The following is a 27140-nucleotide window of genomic DNA, read 5'->3' on the forward strand; positions in this document are numbered from 1 at the left end:
CTAGTTAGCCTTCCTTTGACATTGCTGCACCTCTTATGTGTCCATAGCTTACACTTGGTGCATCTTATAGAGTTTCTACCTACACCTTTTCTACAGATCGAGCAGGGCCATCTACCTGAAGGCGTTTGTGATTGGTCTACCTTCCTACTTATTAGGACTTTGGTTTTGGCTAGGTTGATTCTAAGGCCCTTCGATTCTAAACCTTGTTTCCATACCTGAAACTTCTCCTCTAGTTCTGATAGAGACTCAGCAATTAGAGCAAGGTCATCAGCATAGAGGAGCTCCCAGGGGCATCCTGTCTTGAATTCCTCCGTTATTGCCTGGAGGACTATGATAAATAGGAGGGGACTGAGGACTGAACCTTGGTGGACCCCAACCTCTACCCTGAATTCTTCACTGTACTCGGTGCCAACCCTCACCTTACTAGCAACGTCTCTGTACATGGCTTGTACAGCTTTCACTAACCATTCATCTATCCCTAGTTTCCTCATTGACCACCAGATGAGGGATCGGGGGACCCTGTCGAAGGCTTTCTCCATATCAACAAAAGCCAGGTATAGGGGCTTGTCTTTGGCTAGGTATTTCTCTTGCAGCTGTCTTACCATGAAAATAGCATCAGTAGTACTTTTCCCTGGCACGAACCCAAACTGCATCTCATCTAGGCTAACTCTCTCTCTAATTAGTTGGGCTATAACCCTCTCCGTAACCTTCATTACCTGATCCAGCAGCTTGATACCCCTGTAGTTATTTGTATCTAGGGCGTCACCTTTACCTTTGTAGCAGCTGACTATTATGCTGCTACACCAGTCATTGGGAATGACTCCTTCGTGTATCACCTGGTTAACTATACGGGTGACTAGGCTATAGCCTACACTACCAGATATTTTGAGCATCTCTGCAGTAATTCCTGATGGGCCTGGGGCTTTCCCTGTTTTCATGCTTTTAATTTCCTTATCTACTAAGGAACTGTCAACTCGGATTGCTGGTCCCTCTGTTGGGTCAACATTCGGCAGACTCTCTTTATCCCATTCATTTTCCTCATTCAGCAACCTTTCATAGTGGCTTCTCCAAACCTCTCTCTTTGCATCCTCATTTAGCGCAAGTGAGCCGTCATCCATGCGAACACATTTTTCTCCTACCACGTCACGATTCTCTCTCACACACTGTCTTGCTATACAAAATACCTCAAGTCTTTCATCCTCACGGCGCAGGACATTGGCAAATTTTTTCCTATCTGCTTCCCCTCTGGCTAAATAAACCTGCCTCCTAGCTTCCCTTCTTGCAGTCTGATACACTTCCCTGCTACCACCGTTCTTCCAGTCCTTCCAAGCCTGTTTCTTTTGTCTAATAGCCCTGTCAACAGTATTGTTCCACCACCACGTTATTTTGGGTCTTGTGGGGACTTTGCACCAGCCACAGATCTGGTCAGTGGCTTTCAGCAGGTTGTCCCTTAGAAGCGCCCAGTTATCTTCTACCCCATGTGTAGCTATGCCCCCTTCTATTTCGTCGAAGGCTTCAAGTAACATGTCTCTAAATCTTTGTCCATTAGCAGGGTCTTTAAGCTTCCAGGCCCTTCTTCTCCATGTTGGTCGTCTTCTAGTTGTCCTCTTAGTCCTGATCCTAAAGTCACTGACTACCATTCTATGTTGTGGGGTACATTCTTCGCCTGGGAAGGTTTTGGCATTCATATATATGTATATATATATATCATCATCATCATCATTTAACGTCATATATATATATATATATATATATATATATAGAGAGAGAGAGAGAAACACCCAAGTACCTCAATTTCATCTACATTACTTCAGTCTACTTGAGTAATAAAGGTAGAATGAGGTATTTTTGTATGTTATTCTGTAATAATTACTGGTATCCTTATATATTAATATATTTTATATCTTATATGTAAAGCATAATATGTTATACATATATGTATATTCTTGTAATTGTCAGTTTAGTAAATAAATAAATAAGTTAACATAATATAATGTCTAAAAGTTGACAAACCATCTATTGATCCCCTCCATTTTCTTATTGCTCTCTCTCTCTCTCTCTATATATATATATATATATATATATATATATATATATATATTATATATATATATATAACTTATAAACAAGGGCAAAAGAAAATTATTTCCCTGCCAATATGCTGATAACAGACTTTTAAATCGTCAATTTCCACATATTATATACCCACTACAGAAATACGTTGTACTGAAATCGGGTAGCTAGTCAACAGAATTTTTCTAAAAAGTTTGTTATTTCTATATTGAATCTATTTCGGAATTAATCTCATCGATTTTTTCCTCTTCAGTAGAAAATATGATAAGAAATAAATGATATACTTACATACACCCATGGACAAAAAAAAAGCCGAAGCAAAAGTCAAGAGTACATATAAGTACCCCAGTTATATCTAAATATAAAATCCCTTGGCTAGCCTCAGTACATGTGTGAACTGTTCTCCACCACAGCTTATAGTGGTTACCAGTCTATATACATGTATTTATAAAATTATTGCCTGAATGAACAAATGAGATTTCAAAAACGCAAAAATAATTTCATAAGAAAATAACTTTCCATACTGTTTGATGACATAAAATCTTGGGGGTCATATGAAAATCCACTTGGTTCTAGACCTGGTCCACAACTAGCATGCTCTCCAGTCTCTTGAAGATTTATTACAGACATTATTTTATACCTGAAATAAGGAAAATTTGAAGAAAAATAACACATTTTTTGAGTGATGATAAGGGGCAAAAACATACATATGATGGGCTTCTTTCAGTTTCCATCAGCCAAATTCACTCACAGGGCCGAGGCCAGCCTGAGGCTATAGTAGAGAACACTTGCTCAAGATGTCACACAGTAGGACTGAATCCAGAACCATGTGGTTGGGAAGCAAACTTTTTACCACACAGCCACTATATATATATATATATATATATATATTATATAAAAGGGCTTAGTAAAATAAATTACTTTGCCGCATACTGAACTCATTAGAAATAGCAGCTAAAAAACTTTTTTAAAGCTATTTCTAATACTTAAAGAAAATCTCTCTCATATATAGTGTTTGCTTAATTCAACTCACAAAAGTTTGGGGGTAAGGACATCGAAAAATCAAATGCTAAGCAAACACTATATATGAGAGAGATTTTCTTTAAGTATTAGAAATAGCTTTAAAAAAGTTTTTTAGCTGCTATTTCTAATGAGTTCAGTATGCGGCAAAGTAATTTATTTTACTAAGCCCTTTTATATAATGTAATAATTTGAATTCGCCTTGAATGGTCCCTTTGCATACTGAACACTTGGTGAAATTGATTAATAATTAATTAATTTTGCCCTCAATTGTTGAAATATATATATATATATATATATATATATATAATAATAATAATAATAATAATAATAATATTAGGGAATAAATCCAAACTTACAGGGAAAAATTAGATTTAGGATTAAATCCAATTTTATAGTATAAATATATTATATTATATTAAATTAGAGATAAAACCACTATTAGTCAAATCAAACAGTGAAAAACATAAGCCAATACATAAAATTAATTTTAAAATATAAAAGTTAAAATTTTAAAAATTATTTAAATAATTTAAACTTATAAATTTTAAATATATATATACAAATATATATATATATGTATGTATATTTTTATATTTATATATTATTTTATTTATTTATTAATTGAAAAAAAATTTTTTTTAAATATAATATATATATATTTGTCATAAGATCATAAGTCAGAAAGAGCACACCCTAAAATAAATAAACCAGTTGTTCTTTATATATATATATATATATATAAGACAAAGAAGAAAATAGAGAGGATAATTAGTTAACAAACATCAGCCTGTAAACATCCTTTGGATCAATTTATTGATTCCAGTCATATGTATAATAAATAAATGAATAGGAACAAATGAGTGAATAATACTATTTCTTTTCATTTATTTACTTATTTATTTATACATATGATTGTAATCAATAAATAGATCCAAAGGATGTTTACAGGATGATGTTTGTTAATTAATTATCTTCTCCATTTTCTTCTTTGCCTTATAAATTCTGGGTAAATTTCTGTTTACTCCAACTCATACATATTCAATTGTGCTATTGTCTTGCAACAGTAAGCACTTGGATATAAATACATAGGTATACATCCAGTTGTATATTGGATATTTATTATTCCTTAGACAGTTGTTTAACCTCTGACTCATGTAGACGTGTACATACACACAAGTTCAGTAAAATTTTGGTTCAGATGAATATGGTACTTAAGTTTCAGGCACCAGAATTTGGTATGGTATTATCCATATAATTCAAAATGGGGTGATTATAATCAAAATAAGCAACAAGGATATCCAGAGGTGATGCAGTACGATCGTTTCATGCGACTCCATTTAATTGAACAATGCAAATATTACATCAATTTTAAAATGTAGAGCAATCTTCAGCTGCATAAAAATATAGAATTTAGTTAAATTCGAAAGATTCATTTGTATAATTTTCTTTTTATTCAAAATCACAAAGAGGATAAGTAGATAGACAAAGAACATGTTTTATCAACAACATCATAGTTGTAACAGATTTTTTTCAAAAGAAGACACTGCTTATCATTGATTATTTTTGTTATTCAGATTTATAAATGAGTCCTTCTAATTTAACTAAATTCTATATTTTTATGCAGCTGAAGATTGCTCTACAATTTAAACTGATGTAATGTTTGCATTGTTCAATTAAATGGAGTCGCATGAAATGATCATACTGCATTACCTCTGGATATCCTTGTTGCTTATTTTGCTTATATATATACACACACACACACACATGCAAGATATCATCTAAAGTTACTTTCAAAATAAAATTAAGTATATTGAGAATCTGTAAGAGTAAGTTATACTCTAATGATGACATATCTAACAATATTTGAAACAAACTTACCTCACAAACTGATCAACAATTCTATGTCTTACCATAACTTCTGTATTAGGCCTGGCCATTGCCAGTATATCTTTAGATACCCTGAAATAAAAGACTTTTATTATTAATATGAATTCAAAGAACACAGACATCATTCTTTCATTTGTTTTATGCCTGATTTTTTTCTTTCCACAATTACTTGTCTAAGACAGACCTACACATTTGAAATAAATTGGCTTTTGTAGAAGTAAGTTTTCTTATAGTTTTATGATCCTACTAGAGGGCAGTCAGCTTCTTAAGTGAGCAGAATTAACTACATAGCAAATCATCTTTATCATTTACCAAACAGCAAAGTAGGAAAAGAGAAGAGAGAACTTGATGGTAACTATAAATTGGTGCAACTTTTTCTGGTCTATGGTTTATGGCATTGAGAAAAGTACCTTCTCCCATTGTTTCCCAACAATGGACTTTCAAGTTCAGTCCTTGTGTGTGGTACCTTATCTTTTATGTTTTACATGTTTCAGTCATTAGACTGTGGCCATGCTGGGGAATCCACCTTGAAATTTTTTTAAGCAAAATGAATTGACCCCAGCACTTGTTTTTAAAGCCTGGTATTTATTCTATCAATCTTTTTTGCCAAGCCACTACATTATGGGGATGTAAACATGCCAACACTGGTTGTCAAGTGGTGGTGGGAAACAAACACAGACACGAAGATATATATATATATATATATATATATATATATATATATATATATATACTAACTACATGGTTTCGGGTTCAGTCCCACTGCGTGGCACTTTGGGCAGGTGTCTTCTACTATAGCCCTGAGCTGACCGGAGCTTTGTGATTGAATTCGGTAGGCGGAAGTTACTGTCGTGTGTGTATGTGTGCGTATAGCTGCTCAGTGCCTCTCCGAAAGAGAGACAGACTTCATTCAGTTTCTGTTTACCAAATCCACTCATAAGGCTTTGGTCAGCACAAGGCTATAGTGGAAGACACTTCACAATGTACCACAAAGTGAGATTGAAACCAGAACCATATGGTAGGGAAGTAAGCTTCTTACCACACAGCCATGCCTGCGCTTATGGGCAGGTTTTCTACAATAGTCCTGGGCTGACTAAAATCTTGTGAGAGGATATGGTAGATGGAAATTGAAACAAGCTACATGTGTGTGTGTGTGTGTCTCCTTGGTCTTGACATCATGTAATAGTTGTAAATGAGTGTCACTATCATTCATTTCCAGTATTCTGTAAAAATGTCTGGCTATGGGGAGATACTACCTTGCTTGGTAACAGAAGGGCATCAGGTTGTAGAAAACCTGCTTCAATAAGCTCTGCTCAATCCATGCAAGCATGGAAAAGTAGATGCTAAAGCAAAAGGAAAACTGAAACATAAAACCCTTTAGCTATATTGGGTATTTTTAGGATGGCACTATTGATGCTATTTAGAATTTTTATAAACACGTAACTGACAGAAATTAGACAAATTAAATGTCTTTGTTAAAATACATTACGATAGTTAAGGCAACACTAATATGATGATATTATTTCTTGGTAATTTCTTTCTCTTGCTGATTTCTGATACTGGAATGGGGCCATGCTGGAGCACAACCTTCAAAAGGGCTTTTAGTTAATTATATCGATCTCAATACTTTGTCTCATATGTATGTTAGATAAAACAAAAAATGCAAAGTCAACATTCGTATAAAGGGAATTAATTCATGCAAACTTAACTATCCAGGTCACTGACACTTATCTCACCCAACATGCACAAACATATATATATATATAGTCTTGATGGTCTTCTGCATAATTTCTGTTTACTAAATTTTCCTCAGGAGTATTGGTCAATCTGAGGCAACAGTACAAGATACCCAAATTGACATGCAGCAGGACTGAACCTAGATCCACATGGTTGGGAAAAAAATTTCTTAACCACACAGCCATGTCCAGATCCAATTGCTTGAAACACTTACAAGTCACAGTTCATATCGTCTTTAGAATTACAAAAAACTGAGAACACTTGAAATACTTGGTAAGTACAATTCAGACTACTTGAATATTATGGTACTTACTATCCTTTTTCGTCACTTCATAATACCTTAGTCTTAATCCCAGACAGTGTCACTTATGGAGTGATTTAAATTTATGTTTTCTTTAGTAGTTCTTGGATCCCTTATAACAATGAGATGCAATCCTTCTCATCATATGAAATTCGCCAACCTGATGCACCCCAACACCTCGTTTTTTTTTTAAAAACTTATTCACTGTTCACTTCTTGTGCATATTCTATGTACTATTCACACACTTTTGGTTACTTTTTATGATGAGTTGTAGTGCAGCTGAGCCCTGTATTCAATAAGTTCATTATTACCTCTGCCTTAGTGAAGGTGGAGGTATTGTTTTCAGTTGTGTTTGTTTGTTTGTTTGTCCGTGGACAAGATATCTCAAGAACCACTGGATGGATTCGGATGGAACTTTCAGGGATGTTTGGCCTTGTGACGGGCACAAACTGATTATATTTTGGGATCGATCCAGTATGGGACAAGGATTCTGGATTATTTTTCGTTTTTTTTTTTACTTAATTTTTGAGAGCGGTCGGGTTCATTTTTAGTATTCTCGTTTCTGAGAGCAGTCGAGTCTATTTCAGATATTCTCATTTTAAAAATCATCTCTGGCTAATTGTTGAGAGGATGTTAGTGTTACCTTGGCAGAGGTTTGTGCTCTCTGAGTGCTCTTGTTGTTATCTCTATATATATAAACGGCAAAATGTCTGTCTGTGTGTGTATCCTTTATACAAATCCACAATTTTTCAGTTAGAGGGCTTGCACTTTCTATGGTCATTCAAAACCGTCGAAGGGTGGTCGTGCACATCTTTACATTTCCCCAGTCACCCCGCAAAGCCATTAAAAAATCAATAGAAGTAGCTTTTTTGTGAATTTTCTCTCCAAAACCCAATCAAAATGCCCGAAACTTGATACGCCAATTGAATGCCAGCTAGCTGTATGTAATTGGTCAGAGATTTGGACAGTACTTGCATGTATGTGCGTATGCACGCAGCTGTACATGCATGCACTAGCTCTATGACCCGGGGTTGCCGGGTCATAGTGCTAGTTACTATTATTATTATACTTGTGAGAACACATGGCCTAGTGGTTAGGATGTTGCACTCACGATTGTGGTTTCAATTCCTAGACAATTCCTGGTGTGTTGCATTCTTGAGTAAAACACTTCATCTCATGTCACTTTGCGATCACTCGACACGTGGTACACCAAGCACCTGTTCGGGCAATGTCGATAGTGTGAGCTACAGTACATAAATTCAATTGCTATAAACAAATCTTTTGTGCAGGTCGTTCCACAAAAGCTGAACACTCACACATTGTCTTCGACGGGAGAGTTCATTATTATGCTAGAAATTGAATGGACTGAGTTTAATCAATCCATCCATCTTTTCCGCCTACTAACCCAGGGAGGGTTGTGGGGACAGAGACCTCAGGCACCTTCTTGATAAGGTCCTCTCAGAAGCCACCATTATCACACTTTCCAATTCCCAATCACTAACAGTTGTTCCCTCCTGGACTTGATTAGGGGTACGGAGAGACACTCATCCATTGTGCTCCCACCCAACACCTTCCCCAAGTTGCAGGCTTATTGCAATATATTTTCCAAACAGATTCCTCTTCTAGGACAATCAAATTACACAAGAAAAAAAAACCTATTATGAACATGATGTACTAAACTAGATAAAAATTTAAATACAGGAATTCCACAGAGAGAAAGTTACCAATGAGAAAAGAGTCCGGTGATAGCCATTTGGCCTTCCCAGCAGTCACTGCGATCATATTTACAATTGCGGCCACCACAAAACAAAGCACATTGGTTCTTTAACGAAATCAAGCCCTGAGCCTGTTCTGTCAGGACACTATATTGAGGATTAGGAATGCTGGCTGAAATGATAAAATAATATTGATGATAATCATGAGGAGTCCATTAAAAACAGTTAAAATATGACATGTAAATTAATGTATTTATACAGATCACATTAACCATTAACAAATATCTATTCATTCTTAACACATTCTGGCAGATTCAAATGTAACTATCTGATCACTTTTGTTTTTTAATCAATGGAAAACATCACCTCCTTTTAGATGACATGTTCAAAACCATACAGTTCACTGGTGTGAGGGGACTTTGAAACACTAGTGTTTCAACCTTATTGTATGTCTCATCAGTCAAAGTTATTCTGTCAGACAGATGAATCAGACAAAATGCATGAGCTTTTGTTTATAGGGATCAGCAAGTTATTTGCTGATGTGAGCTGATTTCTACTAAACAGATAATAAATGCATGCAGAACACTGAGGATCAAAATAATGATATACCTATATATTCTTAATTCTGGCAGATTTGAACATGAATATCCTGATCTCTGTTGTATTTAGTCTTCAGAGAATATCTCTCTTTAGACGATGTGTGTTCATAACATGAATGAAGAGACACACCATAAGGTCAAAATAACCGTGTCTCAAAGTAAAAAATTCCCTTATGTCAATGAATTGTGTGTGTGTTGATGCATAACACACATTGTTTGGAGGAAGGAGATATTCTCCAATGACAAAGAGCAACAGCAATCAGCATATTTATGTTTGAATTGTATTAAAAAGGAACAGATACATTCTCATTTAGATTCTTGATGTTCTGCATACACCTCATGAATTATTATGATCTGGCAGACATCAGCGTATAATTTGTTTGCAGCTTGCTATAAACAAGAGCCACTACTCCCATTTAGATTCACTGATTCAGGGATAGCGTTGACAGAAAAGACACAATAAGGTTGAAATGCCTCAAATTCAAAATTCCCTTACACCAACGAACCATGTCTATCCATGTTGTCATAAGGGAGCAGATTATTCTTCAATGGCAAAATGTAACAGTGATCAGCGGATTCACAAATGAATCTGCCAGAATGTTTTGAGAGTGATAAATAAGTTATCATTTAGATCACCCATGTTGTGTTCAACACCCCAGACCCTGTACTAATCACTATTCCCATTCCTTCCTTCCTTCTCTAGAACATCATCCTTCTGAAATCTCCTCTTTGTTCCCTACAGGGGTCAACTTGTAACTGTTTAAATTGAACATTAATACAATCTGTCTCACAAGTTGAGGAAGAACTTCAAAAGTCATGGGCACTGTCCCCCAAGTAACTTGCAAAACACCACAAATTATTATCTGTCGGGCAAACATTAGTACACATCAGCAAATAATTTATTTGATGATTTCTGTTAACAACAGCCAGTACTCTTGTTAGTTTCACTGATCTAGGGGTAGCTTTGACTGGGAAGACACACAATACGGTTGAAACACTATATTGTCTCATCTGAAGACCAGAGATGTTCGCTAAAGACAAAATACAATAGTGATCAGCATATTCATGTTTGAGTCTCTCAAAATGTGTTCAAAATGAATAGATACATCATTGTTTAGACTCTCACTGTTTTACGTAGATCTCCTGAATTCTAATTTATAATCGTATGGAAGGGACATAAGCATTCACCAATTAAATCTATTTAATGGCGCTGCCAACCACACAATAGGTGAAATAGATAAAACAACCGAATGATAGCATAATTTGCAGTAAACCATCTGGTTGCCGTTTTTGAAGGATTCATCTATTCATGGGTTATTGAGTGTTAGTCAATACCATAGGCTCCTGTACTTGGCTTGTACTTTATTTTATCAACCCTGGAAGGTTGAGCTGAAACAAACATAGCAAGGCTTTTTCGTGATGCTCCAATGATTCTGCTAGATAGAAATTCTTTGATTTTGCAAAGTTCACTTTATATTAGCTTAAAATGGAGCCAAATCCTTCATTTATTGTCAAAACATTGGATGTGATATCTACAATAGTATCAACATGTCATATAACCATATCTTTATTGTTTCACTTTGGAATACAAAGGACATGGAATTATAGAATTGTTCTCTCTTTTCCAAAACTTCCTAAAGGAAAGCTAGATTATAAGACAGCTCATCTGACAAGCTAATGACACTCGAATCTTTGCCTTCTTTTGTCACCCCTTTGTTATGGGTTGGTGACAGGAAGGGTATCCAGCCATAGAAAAATATATCTCAACAAATTCTGACTGATCCATGCAAACATGGAAAAGTGGACATTAAAACTATAATGATGATGATGAAATGAAAATATTATCTTTATAATATATATCGAAATAATTTAAGTTGATATTTAAAAAGATATATTTATATATATTATATATATTAAAAATGTTATTTTTATAATATACATCTTTATATTATCTTTATCAACATATCTTTATAATATATTGGTTTCAAATTTTGGCACAAGGACAGAAAGTTCGGGGGAGGAGGTAAGTCAATTACATCGATCTCAGTGTTCAACTGGTACATATTTTATTGACCCCGAAAGGATGAAAGCAAAGTCGACCTTGGCAGAATTTGAACTCAGAAAGTAAGAACAGATGAAATGCCACTGAGCATTTTGCCTGGTGTGCTAATGATTCTACTAATATATTATTTATCTTTATATATATCAAAATGTAAACTTCATGACAGATCTTTTTGATTCAACATGAAATGTTACCAAAATTTCACAATTAAAATTTAAATATTAGAGTAAGAAATAAAAAAACTGCAAAAAAGCAAGAAAATGTTATATACCCTCTACAGCCTTATTGGACTCCCAGAGAAAAATATCATCTTTTTCACTATGTCCTTCGTCCAGTTCGGAATTCATTTCAATACTTAAAGAAGAAAAAATAGAAAGAAATGTAAAACACAGACTTATTAATTAATTCCATGTTCTCTTTTTGTCATATTGTCTCTTAAAATCCTCTCATGGCTTAGAATGAACTTTTCTGTAACTCTACATTGATAACTCTAAATATGGTTGTGTTGGACTAATAACAGGCTTTTTTTAAAACTCAGTATGTTTGGTTGGTTTCAATAGTAACACAAAAAAATCTGATAAAAAATAACAGGCAAAAAAACCAGCAATAATATTTCTGGCCCTCTTTGCTGTTACTAGGAATATTACCACCTAGAGACTGTGGTAGTTATGTCTTAGTGATGTAAACAATAACACAACAGAATTCACTTTAAAGAGTAACATAAATAATTAATCAAAGTGAATAAGAGAAGAGAGAGAGAGAGAGAGAGAGAGAGAGAGAGAGAGAGAGAGAGAGAGATAATAGGATTGTATACAACTGAATCTCATGCTTAAAGATTATATAACAACAGATCATGTTTGAACACATTCTTACATCATTATCAATTAACATCTGTCTTCTGGCATAGATTGGTTGGTTTGAAAGGATCTGATAAATGAGAGGACTGTGCTGAGCTCCAGTTTCTCTGCTTTGGCATGTTTTTCTTTTATGGTTCAATGCCCTTCTTAACACCAACCACTTTACTGAAAGTATTGAGTGCTTTTTTCATGCCACTGGCACAAGTGAAGTTACCAAGTAACTTGCAAAACAAGACAACAACCTTTGAGCTGAGTGGGGTTGTAATAGAGAGCGAGATGGCTTTATGCCAGGCGTTGAGAGGTTAAAGTTTGATACGAGCGTCAGCTGAAAAGTTCATAGGCTGACCAAAATTCTCTCATATATAATGTGACCAAATGAGGTTTAATTTTTCAACATAGTCTCCCTTGCAACGAACACACTTCTTCCATCAGTGTTGCAGTGCTTGGATCCCATTGGTGAAGATGCTTCCATCATGTTGATCAAAAAAGCCATATGACATCATCATGACTGTGATACTGGTTACCAGCCAAGTGTTTTTTCATTTTGAGGAACAGATGATAGTAAGATGGGGCCAAATCAGGAGAATCTGGAGGTTGATCAACTAGTTCAAAGCCATAGCCATGCACGGAAGCCATGGGAACCAGAGAATTGTCTGCTGGTCCATTGTCCTGATGAAACCCCTTTTGTCAATTTTCCTGGGCATTTGATCTTCATAGCCTTTCGCAACTGCCTCAGCAAGTTGACATAGTACTCTCTACTGATGGTGAGGCCTTTTTGAAGATAGTCAATAAACACAATGCCATCTGCATCCCAAAAAACCGAGGCCATTGCCTTCTCTGAAGATGAAACAACCTCGGCCTTCTTTGGAGCAGGTGAAGAAGGATATTTCCACAGCATGGATTGTTTCTTTGTCTCTGGCTCAAAGTGATGAACCCAATACTCATGGTTACCCCAGCTAAAAAGAGAGAAAAGAGATGGTAGTGATGAAGCATCAGGGCATACACCCAAAGTATAAGAATGTGAAAATGAGAGCGGATACAGACAGAGGATTGAAAGTGGTGGGTGAGTAGATAAGTTCGTGAGAGTATGAAAGGAATGTGGTTAGAGATGCAGTTCTAAGATCAAGTTCTTACTGTCAGGAACACAATCGAGTATACTATCCTAAAATAAAATTTGCAGTCATTACTCAGTGTAACAGAATTATTTTTTTTTTGTCTTTGGTCAGTAAAGTGTTATTTTCTATTTGTTTCTATCAAGAAATCAAAGGAAATGACCACTATTCCCTTCAAACTTTGTTTTTGTGACCTGGACATCAATGTTTTGAAACTGACCCATTTTCCATTGCATTTCAGACAGATTCAGCACTGAGTTGCTGAAGTACAATTTTCTAGTACTTTCTAGAAGTTTCAAGAATGGCAGTATAAACACATGGATCATAAGCTCAACAGTTCAGTTTACTTCTAGCTGTCCAAGTGGAGACAAGTGTTAGGAAAGCAAAGCTTGAAGGAAATATCAGCCATTTTTTATGCTTTCTAAGGATAAGCAAATAGGAAATAACAGTCGCTACCCAAGGACAAAAATCATATTACACAGTGTTATCTGTTAGATTACAATAAATGTGCTTGCAACTCAATGGAGATCCTTTAGCCATTAAAAACTAAACTAATATGACAGGTTGTTTAAAAGGGAGAATATGATAAATTCATGGATATGGTGAGTAGCCCTTTCATTAGTTTATTTTCTTTTACTATTTTACATCAATTCTTTTTTAAATGAGTATGATATATTTATTAGAATAAATTGTTTTCCCATCTGGATGACAGAGGTCGGAATTCAACTTGCTGTTATTTGTGCAAAATATGGATATCATCATTATCGTTTAGCGTCCGCTTTCCATGCTGGCATGGGTTGGACGGTGCAACTGGGGTCTGGGAAGCCAGACGGCTGCACCAGACCCAGTCTGATCTGGCAGTGTTTCTACAGCTGGATGCCCTTCCTAACGTCAACCACTCCATGAGTGTAGTGGGTGCTTTTTACGTGCCACCAGCACAGGTGCCAGACGAGGCTGGCAAACGGCCACGATCGGATGGTGCTTTTTACGTGCCACTGGCACAGAATCCAGTCGGATATGACTATATTTCTTTATTTATTGCTTTCACTGTATTGATGTTTTCATAATTATTCTTATATAATTTAATAATTATGCTCACATCTAAGGTAGTGAGCTGGTAGAATTGTTAGCACACTGGACAAAATGCTTATTGGCATTTTATCCATCTTTATGTTCTGAGTTCAAATTCTAAGGAGTTCAACCCTGCCTTTCATCTTTCCAGGGTCAATAAAATAAGTATCATTTCATCACTGGGGTTAATTTAATTGATTTACTCCCTCAAACGAAATTGTTGGCCTTGTACCAAAATTTGAAACCAATACTTACACTCATCAAGAAAACACCTTTCCACTCCACTCCCTACATATGAGTCCTCATAGTTACTCCAGATGGTAGGCCTGGTTATCACCAAAGACCTTTCCTGGAGAAAGCACATCCTTAACATAATTAGGACTACATTCCAATGACTGACCCTTCTCTTCAAGGTCAGACAATAATTCAGTACTTAATGATTGCTGACACAATGGAATGTTATTCCAATATTTGGGATAATGCTGCTATTATTGGACACACATGTTCAGGAAAGGATCGCTCAACTAACTGATATAAAATTACTCACAGACAAGCGCCAGGCTCCTGACCCCACTTTTACCACAATATCCTTAAGCCACAAAGAGAGACTCACTCACATTTTCTCTCAGACTGATTTTTAGAAGACAACCTATTAAAATATAATCAAGGCATAAGAGTGGCTATGTGGTAAGTAGCTTGCTTACCAACCACATGGTTCCGGGTTCAGTCCCACAGCGTGGTACCTTGGGCAAATGTCTTCTACTATAGCCTTGGGCCAACCAAAGCCTTGTGATTTGGTAGACGGAAACTGAAAGAAGCCCATCACATATATATATATATATGTATGTGTGTGTATGTGTTTGTCCCACTAACATCGTTTGACAACTGAAGCTGGTGTGTTTATGTCTCTGTAACTAAGCGGTTTGGCAAAAGAGACCGATAGAATAAGTACTAGGCGTACAAAGTCCAGAATAAGTCCTGGGGTCGATTTGCTCAACTAAAGGCAGTGCTCCAGCAATGGCCACAGTCAAATGACTGAAACAAGTAAAAGAGTACTTTCTATGACTGACATAGTTTATTTACATAATGATCCAAAACTGAGATTGGTGGCCTGACAATTTTTTTTGTTTTTCATTACTTGTTGGATTTTGAAGTTCTTCCTCAACTTGTGAGACAGATTGTATTAATGTTCAACTTAAATGTTACAAGTTGACCCCTGTAAGGAACAAAGAGGAGATTTCTAGAGAAGGAAGGAAGGAATGGGAATAGTGATTAGTACAGGGTCTGGGGTGTTGGACACAACATGGGTGATGAGAGGTGACAAGACAAGTGGATCAGGGATGCCTGAGTGGAGGTAGTACAAAAACTATTAAAGAGCAGAGGTCATTACAGTATTGATAGAAATGGCAATAAGAGGAAAGAAGATAGAGATGGTGGGGGTGAGATGACAGAGCAAACTAAAGTTAAATAGTGAGTTCATATATTTATTTTTTCATGCAAAGTAAAGCAAAAGCAGAACTATGTCTTGCTGACTTGTGTGGTAAAATGGCAATGCTGGACTAATGTAAATGAAGTAATCCAGCATCTTAATCTTAAAGCCAGGATGATTCCTGCAATATCATCAAGTAATTACATCAACATAATCAAAATCAGATAATTAGTAGTCTTGTTCTAATATTAGAAATTAATTAATGTTCAGGTTGAGATCATTCAAAGAATATTGACACAAGGAAAGAAGGAGAAAAAGAGCAAGGGTTTTTCATATAGTGTGTTGTCTATGTTAAAGCTAAGTTTTAAATATACAAATATATATCTTTGATCTTTATCTTTTAGCTTTTACTTGTTTCAGCCATTGGCAAGGGGTGCTTGTTTGTTTATGTCCCTGTAACTTAGTAGTATTTCAGCAAAAGAGGCCGATAGAATAAGTACCAGGCTTAAAAGAAAAAAAAATAAAGACTGGGGTTGATTAGTTCAACTAAACTGTTTGGGGCAGTGTTCTAGCATGACCACAGTCCAACAATTAAAACAAAGGGTAACAGATGAAAAATATATAACAATCTTTTACTTCTTTCAATCATTTGACTGTGGCCATGATGGGGCACTACTTTTAACGGTTTTAAAGCCTAGTACTTATTCTATCCAACTCTTTTGCTGAACCACTAAGTTACAGGAACGTAAACAAACCAACACTGGTTGTCAAGCAGTGGTGGGAAACGAACACAGACCACAAAGACATACACGCATAGATATATGTATGTGTGTGTGTATGTAAATATATATATATATATATATATATATACATATATATATATACATATATATATACATACATATATGATGAACTTCTTTCAGTTTTCCCTCTACCAAATCCATGCACAAGGCTTTGGTCAGCCTAAGGCTATAGTAGAAGACACTTGCCCAAGGTTTCACGCAGCTGGACTGAACCTGGAACCATGTGGTTGGGAAGCACAAGCTTCTTACCACACAACCATGCCTGCGGTTACAAATGTTGTGAGAACTATACAACTGTATACAGTTAAAGAAACGGATAACGCTCAAGATTTGACCTGTAAGGTGTCCAAAACCAGTGAAACTGATACAGTTAATATTGTACTGAAATCAGTGGAAGCTGACAGGATATGTGCAGAGGGGGAATTCAAGAGAGCTGATGTACTGGGAGGAAAAGGAAAGGACTTAGCTTTGTGATAAGAGTGGGGCCAGGAGGTGGTGGTTAAACATAATATGGTGATAAAAGGAGAATCAAGTGGATTAAGGATATATGGATAGTACTGATCTCATGCTGAGCAGAAATAGCTAGGGATCAGTCAACACTAATTGATAATAGAACTGATAATAGAAAAGGCAGAGAGATTAGCTGGGTTGTTTGTGGGTCAGAGTGGATGTGTTGGTGTATGACTTTATAACAATCAGTCAGGTCATGTCTCAGGATATGCTCTCTCTCTCTCTCTCTCTCTCTCTCCCTGTGTGTGTGTGTGTGTGTGTGTGTGTGTGTGCATGCTTGTGTGTGTAATGTCCCAGATGGGGGAGTTGTATTGCAATGAGTTTTCTGGAGAGTATTTTCTGGCCTTGAATAGAAGAGCCCCATTTTTAAAGATGTTGTCTTTGCTATGTTAGACCTTTAGCATTTAAGCTGGTTATATCAGGCCCAAATATTCTACATGTTTTATGTTCAACCCAAATTCGGCCTCTCACACTTACCATAAAATGTCATACTAAAAATATACTATGACATCATTGAAATCTAGAAACAGCAAGATAGTGCATAATTCAAACCAATTTGAATAAATAGGCATTATGCTTCATTATTTACATTATTACATTCGACGAATATTTGTCCTCATCTTGTTTGTTGTTAACACAACATTTCAGCTGATATACCCTCCAGCCTTCTTCAGGTGTCTTGGGAAAATTTCGAACCTGGGTTCTCATTCCTAAGGTATTTTTTTATGTTGTTATTATTATTATTATTATTATTATTATTGTTCAGGTCACTGCTTGGAATCGAACTCAGAATCTTGGGGTTAGTAGCCCATGCTCCTAACCACTATGCCATATACCCTTGCTCTTTTTTTGCCTTCTTTCCTTGAGTCAATATTCTTTGGCATAGTGGTTAAGAGCACCCAAGATTACAAGTTCAATTCCATGCAGTGACTTGAACAATAATAATAATAATAATAACATCGAAAATACCTTAGGTATGAGAACCCAGGCTCGAAATTTTCCCAAGACACCTGAAGAAGGCTGGAGGGTATATCAGCTGAAACGTTGTGTTAACAACAAACAAGATGAGGACAAATATCCGTCGAATGTAAATAATGTACATAATTCCTCATCTCTTAAATATAGAAAAGTATTATGCTTGATAGAATAATCTGAATGTTACAGATGTGTTGTTGTCACAATATATCCTTAGTGATAATGAAACCAGACATTTGAAGGGATTACAAGGGTTCTAGTTGCATGATGTTCATGTTTGGAGTGGTGTGTGTGATTATGTTTTCTTGCAACATGTGAAGCGTTTTTTTTTACTAATTAAGCAATCAAAATTAACATAACTCCTTAGTAGGATATTTTCAAAATTCATTTTGATGGAATCTCAGTGCAGGTTAGTTGTGAGGTGTTTAGGTTACATGAGGATGGTGCTTGAGTGTGGCAGGCTAGGAACAGCTGAAGGGTGGAACTATCTGTGTAGGTGTTGTTGGAAGCGACAACAAGTAGAAGGTTGATGTAGAAGAGGAAGAAAGTGGGGGTTAGGTGGACATAAAAACTAAGCCCTGGAATGCACCAAAAGTGATGTGGGTCAGAGGGAGCTCCATTAGCACCTTAAATGATGATACAATTTGACTCACTGATCTAAGAAATGAAAGGTAGTCTATGGACTAGTAGTTTTACCATGAGAATTTGCATTCCAGACACAGTCAAAATCTTTGCTGATATCGAGGGTAACAATATTTTCACTAAATTTCTCAAGGACGAGAACCCACAGTGATGTTGGGCTCATGAACCACTATTTAGGCTCTCAGTCACTGGTTCAAATCATACTAAGGTCAACTTTGTCTTTCATTCCTACAAGGTCAATAACAGTGTAGCTCATACAATCAACTGCAGCCTCCGCTTCAGACAATTAGTCTAGTAGCTAATTAACCACTATTTAATTGATCTGATGAAATATAAAGCAATTGCTAATTAATGATGTTCAGTGATGAGTTATTTTTTTTTCTTTACTGCCCACAAGGGGCTAAACATAGAGGGGACAAACAAGGACAGACAAAGGGATTAAGTCGATTACATCGACCCCAGTGTGAAACTGGTACTTTATTTATCGACCCCGAAAGGATGAAAGGCAAAGTTGACCTCGGCGGAATTTGAACTCAGAACGTAACGACAGACGAAATGCCGCTAAGCATTTCGCCCGGTGTGTTAACGTTTCTGCCAGCTCGCCGCCTTCTCAGTGATGAGTTATTACATCTGTTGATGAAATGGAGTAATAGAGCTATGGCTTTTATGCCTTACCTAATAGTATGAGTGATCTTGGAGAAATGAAATACCTACTAACTTCCAAGCTTACTTTTACTGAAGATTACTTCTACTTTAACATGTTTGTCTCAGGATGAATGTACATAAAACATTGTACAGGGATAGGTTGATAGTAACCAAAGAGCAACTATAACACAGCCAGTAATGTGCAATTAAAAGATGGTCATTAACATTTGTCTGGTGGAAATTATTGATATTTATCTCTACCTGGAACAAACCATCTCCTTCATAACTGCACCCCAAACTCTGTCAAAGAGTCTTGTCTTGTAAATTATTTGGTGACCTCAATAGAGTTGGGGCTATGAAAAAAAGTAACCAGTACACTCTGTAAAGTTGTAGAAACTTTGCCAAAGTAGACGCTGAAGCTCAATGCAATGCTCTGGCTTGTTGGATCCTGTCCAACTGTCCAACCTATGCTAGCATGGGATTATTTTTTTTTTTATGCGTGCTTTTCAAGCCTAGCCAAGCTCATGGGCCTGGTTTCTGTGGTGAATGTGTTCCTCCCAGCTGGATGGGACGGCAGTCCATCACAGCCTTACTCAAGAAACAGGAAGAGAGAGTGAGAGACAGTTGGAGTGAACGAGTACAACAGGGATCGCCACCACTCCCTGCTGGAGCCTCGTGGAGCTTTTAGGTGCTTTCGCTCAATAAACACACACAACACCGGGTCTGGGAATCGAAACCATGATCCTCCGACCATGAGTCCGCTGCCCTAACCACTGGGCCATTGCGCCTCCGCTAGCATGGGATATGAACGTTAAATTATGATGATGACAATTTCATTAAGCTGCTCAATCAAACAGCACCAAGAGTGCAATAGGTATTTCGAATATAGTCTATGGTCTTGGATTATGTCATTAGGAGGGAGTTACAAGATTTAATATATAGACTGTTGAAATATATTATTTTAACCAACAATTTTTTGACATAAAAGTACCCTGCACATTAGAAGAAATGTTACTTTTGTGGTATTTAGACAGAGGTTGTATTCAAGGTTTCTAATTACTTGATGTTCTATGGTAAATAATGCATAACAATAATCCTGATTGATTCCTACTATTGGGGCAAGACCATGACTTTTGGCAGTGAGTGAGTGAGTGAGAGAGAGAGGGGGGGAGAGATAGATAGATAGATAGATAGAGAGAGAGAGAGAGGAGAGAGAGAGAGAGAGAGAGAGAGGAGAGAGAGAGAGAGAGAGAGATGTAGTCAATTTAATAATTGGTGCTTGTTTTATCAAGCTCAGAAGGATAAATGACAGTAATCTGGCAGAATATATAACCAAAACATCTGGACAGATAAGTTACAAAGTGCATTCCAGAAGTTTAGAGACATTTTTAGGAGAAGCAATTATAACTTTGCTAGATTACTATAATTTTAGTATATCATTACTATACATCTAATAAGCTGACCTGCCAACCTCTGTTAGTCAAGATTGAAGAAGATAGCTGTAACAATACTTTGAACACACACCCTACTGAACATTGCTTGTCACAGGTGACTACGAGGGTCGGCTGAAAAGTTTATAGGTTGATCAAGATACTCTCATGAAATGTGACTAAATGAGGTTTATTTTTCAACATAATCCTCCTTGCATTCTACACACTTCTTCCATTGGTGTTGCAGTGGTTGGATCCCATTGATGAAGAAGTTTTCATCGTGTTGGTCAAAAAAGTCATCAATGGCAGACACGAGGTCATCATCTTGTGATACTGCTTTGCAGCCAGGTGTTTTTTCATGTTGGGGAACAGGTGATAATTAAATGGGACCAAAGTAGGAGAATAGGGAAGGTATTCAACCAATTCAAAGACAAAGTAATGCGCAGCAGCCACTGATACGAAGGACATGTGTGCTGGAGCACTACCCTGATGAAACAAGACCCTTTCATCAGTTTTCCTGGGCATTTGGTTTTGATAGCTTTTAGTAACTATCTCAGCATAGTACTCTCCATTTATGGTGTGGCCCTTTTGAAAATAGTCAATAAACACAATGCTGCTTGTATCCAAAAAAAAACAAAAAAACACAGGCCAACACCTTCCCTGTAGATAAAACGATCTTGAACTTCTTTGGAGCAGGTGAAGAGGTGTGTTTCCACTGCATGGATTGTCTTTTTCTCTATGGTTCCAAGTGATGAATCCAACACAAATCCCAGCTTAGAAAACAATTAAGGAAACCAGAGTGATCTGCCTCAAACAATGTTAGATTTTCCCCCCTGATGTGACAAGCCTGGTGTGCTTTTGATCAGGTGTCAGAAAACGTAGCACACACTGAGCAGAAACCTTCATCATATTCCTTTATGCTAATAGCATTGGTCACTTGACTGATAGTCAATTGCCTGTCACCCATCACCATGTGATGAACATGATTAATGTTTTCCTTGGTGGTGGCAGTTGGAGGACGTCCTGACCTTTGGTTATCTTCGGGACTCTCCCTTCTCCTCCTAAATTCAGTTGTCCACTTTTGCACTGTTGATAAAGCTGGAGTGTCATCTCCTAATGCAGTAACATGTCAGCATGAATGTCCTTGGGGGCTAAACCCTTTTTCTGCAGGTACTTGATAACACCATGATGCCAAATTTTTGTCCATTTTCAAGAGAAGTCACTACTAGTTACCTTTGAAGTCTTCTTTGGACAGTCAGATGTCAGTTTATCTGGAAAGAAACAGTGCAGCTATTAATAAGAAGGGTTGAAATTAATGCATACAAGATTTCACAGCTCTAGCATCACTCCTTCATAGCCAGCCTATGAACTTTTCAGCTAACCTCTGTAGTTTGATGAATGCAGCTGGGTAATGAAGACAATTTGGAAGGTCGCTATGCAATAAAGTTTTGTGTGAAACTGGACAGAAAGACTACAGAATCAAGTTTCATTTTCTCCAACTACCTATAATGATTCAACATTAGTCTATTTGACTGATTAGCCAGGACACTAAACTTTGTTAATCAATAGCTTTTATAAACCAGGTGTTTGATTTCACAGCCATACTATATATATATATATACATACATACAACAGTACTTTGGTTTTTGAACAACCCTAACTATGAATAAATCATGCTTTATTTCCTGTCTTTCTCATATTGATTTAATACAGTAGTACCTCGGTTTTCGAACAACTCTGATCACGAATAAATCGTGCTTTATATATACTTTGGCCTTCCATCCTTTCAAGGTAGATAAAATGAAGTGCCAATCAAATACAGGGCTTGTAATATACTGGGCCCCAGCCCCTAAAAACTGCTTTGTGCCAAAATTAGAAAGAATTATTATTATTACTATTACGGTGATGAATTGGCTGAGTCAATATAGGGTGGACTAAATGCTTAGTGGCATTTCTTCCATTTCCAGCTCCATACATTTGGAGTTCAAATCCTGCTGATGTCAACTTTGCTTTTGATTCTCCCAGTCAAGGAATGGGGTTTATGTAATCAACTAACCCACCAAAACTGCTGACTTTATGCCAAAATTTGAAACAGTTCTTAATATTACTGGTGGACTTGCAGACTTAACAGAGCATCGGGCAAAATGCCTTGAGGTATTTTTTCAGGTTCTATGGAATCTATGTTCAAATCCTACAAAAGCCAACTTTACCTTTCATCCCTCCGAGGGGTAGGGTTTGATACAATAAATTACCAGCCTAATCTGAGGTCTATGGCCTTGTGCCGAAATTAGAAAGAATTATTATTATTATTATAATTGAGTGAGAGATCAGTGCATGCCATCAAAGTGGCACTGGGGTAAAATATATGAAGCCCAGTATACCTGTCATGACTACCTGTCTGATAAGGGTACACGAGGCGCATGCATCACAACCATATGTGTGCGACATGGTGATCTCATATCAAGATAAACAGCGCATGACCTTGCAGGTGGGGCCCAGTTAGAATTTTCTTCTGGTCGAGTAACCCATCCTGCTCAAAAGGTCCCTGAATAAGGTTTGTTTAAGGATGATGAACAAAGCACCCATGTTTTCAAGGGTGAATTATCCAAACCCCAAAGAATTCCTCTCAACACATGGCTATGATGCTCCCCCACTACTTCTGCTCATGATTAGAGATACACATATCATCAGCCACCAGGGGACATGCTCAACATGGTTAAGGTCAAGCAACTGACAAGCATTATTATTATTATTATTATTATTATATAAGGCAGCAAGCTGGCAGAATTGTTAGCATGCTAGATGAAATGCTTAGCAGTATTCTGCCTGTTGCTCCATTCTGAGTTGAAATTCTGCCAAGGCCAACTTTGCCTTTCATCCTTTTGAAGTTGATAAAATAATTCCCAGTTGAACACTGGGATCGATGTAACTGACTCAGACCCTTCCCCGAAATTTCAGGCCTTGTGCCTATAGTAAAAAGGATTATTATTGTTATTATTATTACTACTACTACTACTACTACTACTACTAAGGTGGCAAGCTGGCAGAATTGTTAGCATGCTGAGCAATGTAAGTGACTTACTCATTCCTCTGGCCTTGTGCCAAAATGTGATATTAAAAGCAGCGAGATGATAGAATTATTAGCATGCCAGGCAATATGCTTAGTGGCATTTTGTCTTCCGAGGTTGACTTTGCCTTTCATCCTTTCGGGGGTCGATAAATACGTACCAGTTGAGTACTGGGGCCAATGTAATCGACTAGTACCCTCCCCAAAAACTTTAGACCTTGTGCCTTTAGTAGAAAGGATCATTATTATTATTATTATTATTATTATTATTATTATTAAGGTGGTGAGCTAGCAGAATCATTAGCATGCCAGGCAAATCGCTTAACAGCATTTTGTTTGTCATTACATTCTAGTTTCAATTCCTCCAAGGTTGACTTTGCCTTTCATCCTTTCAAGGTTGATAACATTAGTACCAGTTGAGCACTGGGGTTGACATAACTTCCCCTTCCCCTAAAATTGCTGCCCTGTGCCAAAATTTGAATCCATTATTATTATTAAGGCAGCAAGTTTATAGAATCATTAGCATGTCAGACGAAATGCTTAGTGGTATGTCTTCCAACGCTTTACATTCTGAGTTCACATCATTATTCATGCAGTTTTTGAGCATTACTAACTTGTGAAGTAATGTTGAATAGCTGGTGTTGTATGTAGGATGGATCCAGCTATCAGCTGAGTACATTGTGAGGTTCACTCCCAACATCAGCCTTTAACAAGGTGGTGACAAGGCTGAAAAGATTGAGGACATGTACTCTCCTCTTTGATCAAGCCCTCATCAACTTTTTTCAAGTTCCACTTGGAAAGGAAAGTGAGAGAGGAGAGGAAAGTGATTTCCTCCAGTGAATTAGTCCAGAGATGGGTAACTGGCAAAAATGATTAGGCTGAATGGACCTTACTCTATGCATGTGCTTGTGGAGTGGAAAACAACAGCTGGGTCAGAGGCTTGTGCCCTAGGTGGCCAGGGTGATCCTATATCTGTAGGGTTTCTTGACTGGCCTTAGTCAGAGGCTGTCCTGTACCAAGAGGACCTACTCTATGTATGTGCTTGTGGAGTGGAAAACAACAGCTGGGTCAGGGGTTTGTGCCCTAGGTGGCCAGGGTGATCCTATATCTGTAGGGTTTCTTGACTGGCTTTAGTCAGAGGCTGTCCTGTACCTAGAAGACTGCATCATCTATGTGTTCACATTCTTTGTATGCTATGTATATTTTTTATTGTGAAGGTGTGTGGCTTAATGGCTAGGGTATTCAGCTCATGATCATAAGGTCATGAGTTCAATTCCTGGCGATGAGCTATCTCCTTCAGCAAGACACTTCATTTCATGTTGTTCCAGTCCACTCAGCTGGCAAAAATGAGTAGTACCTGTATTTCAAAGGGCCAGCCTTGTCACAGTGTCATGCTGAATCTCCCTGAGAACTACATTAAGGGTACACGTACCTGTAGAATGCTTTGTCACTTGCACGTTAATTTCATGAGCAGGCTGTTCTGTTGATTGGATCAACTGGAACCCACGTCGTAACAAATGGAGTGCCAGATATTTCTCATCTTATTTCCACCTTCTCTCTCTTTCCTCCCCTCATTTTTTTAACGTAAATCCCGACACTAATTGTAAACTGTCCTTGTAAAGTTCGCCTTATTGATGCTCTTGTGGCAAACTAAAAAAAAAATATTATCCTTATTATTACCAAGAAGGTGTTAGATTAGCAGAAATAACAGAATGTCTGATGCTATTTACTTCTGTTTCTTTATGCTTAAAGTTCAAGCCTTGCTGGGGACTACATAATATTTTATTGTTTGGGGTCAATTATTTAATTACTACTCAAATCAACAATAAGCCTCATCCTGAATGTGGGTCTTCAGCCTAACTTAGAAATTATTATTATTATTATTACTAAGGCAGTGAGCTGGCAGAATCATTAGCATTCCAGGCAAAATGCTTAGCGGCATTTCGTCCGTCTTAATGTTTTGAGTTAAAATTCTGCCGAGATCAACTTTGCTTTTCATCCTTCTATATTTCTATAATACACAAAATATTTTAACGAATTTTTAAATACAATTCCTTATAATATTTACGTATAAAAATATAATAAGATTTTAAAAACTTTGAATGGCTATGAGGATCTGCCTGAGTAAAATACAAATCAAAGGGGTCCACAGACAAAAAAAATGGTTGAGAACCACTGGATTGAAACCCACCCCCTTTAAAATTGCTGGTTTTTGCCTAAAATAGAAACAATTTGGCAGAATCGTTAGCGCACCGGACGAGATGTTTGGTGACATTTTTTTCTACTTTGTTTTGAATTCAAATGACACCGCCGAGGTTGACTTTGCTTTTTATCCTTTCGGCATTGATAAAATAAATACCAGTTGAACACTGAGATCGATATTGCAGAAGATTATAAAATAAATCCGAGCAAGTGCGAGATGTCAACCACCAAACCGAAGTTGATAAGCTCAAATATTTAGGTTGTGTTTAGCCACAGGTCAAGGGTATATAATGAAAGCTTAACAATACTGTGTTTATGAATGATTTAGACGTAATGGCATTTCATGCAAGATTTGGATTCGTCGAAATGTTTTGGTAGTAGATAGACTAAAATTTAAACGATACTAGAAAAATTTCTCCAATGCATTCCGAAGTATGATAACCATTGGGTAATACACGTTTTCATCTACGAAGGCAATTTGATGATATTTTGTCGAAGTAAAAACGTTCATAGAAAAACTGTACAATTAAATCAATATTATGTTTATGCCAGTTTCCTGAATAAATCCCACCACAACAATTGCGATGTACAAAATAATAAACAGTAGAGAAAGATGATAATATATTAAGAAATTGGAATGGTGAAATATAAAACAGGGTTTAGGAGTCTAGATTCTGTGTTTTAGAGAACTGCCACTCGTGTCTTTAAAATTAAGTTACGTTATATTATCGATACAATAGCGATTCTCTTTCACATACACATACCGCACGCATATATACGTACACAGTTTCACATGCACATACATACTCACATGTACGTTTATTTAACTAGAGACAGACACACGTTTGTCAATATTATATACCTATTACACAACCTAAATTATAAGAACAATTGTAGTATACATAAACTAACACGTTAAATATACGGCGTTGCGATGTATGTATGTATGTGTGTGTGTGTGTGTGTATGTCTGTATGTATGTATGCATGCATGCATGCGT

General features: G+C 36.8%; 1 protein-coding gene across 1 annotated transcript in view; it reads right to left on the reverse strand.

Annotated features, from left to right (window-relative positions):
• The window catches only part of LOC115216782 (protein tyrosine phosphatase domain-containing protein 1), a 68413-nt gene that overhangs the window by 40690 nt on the left and 583 nt on the right, over positions 1–27140 (reverse strand). Inside the window, exons 2-5 of the mRNA XM_029786353.2 lie at positions 11669–11751; positions 8746–8908; positions 4975–5055; positions 2598–2713 (exon numbers count right to left, since the gene is read on the reverse strand). Of these exons, the coding sequence (XP_029642213.1) occupies positions 2598–2713; positions 4975–5055; positions 8746–8908; positions 11669–11744 (436 nt within the window). The 5' untranslated portion in view covers positions 11745–11751. The remainder of the gene's footprint in view (positions 1–2597; positions 2714–4974; positions 5056–8745; positions 8909–11668; positions 11752–27140) is intronic.

The sequence above is a fragment of the Octopus sinensis genome, linkage group LG10 (assembly GCF_006345805.1).
Source record: "Octopus sinensis linkage group LG10, ASM634580v1, whole genome shotgun sequence".
Taxonomy (NCBI): domain Eukaryota; kingdom Metazoa; phylum Mollusca; class Cephalopoda; order Octopoda; family Octopodidae; genus Octopus; species Octopus sinensis.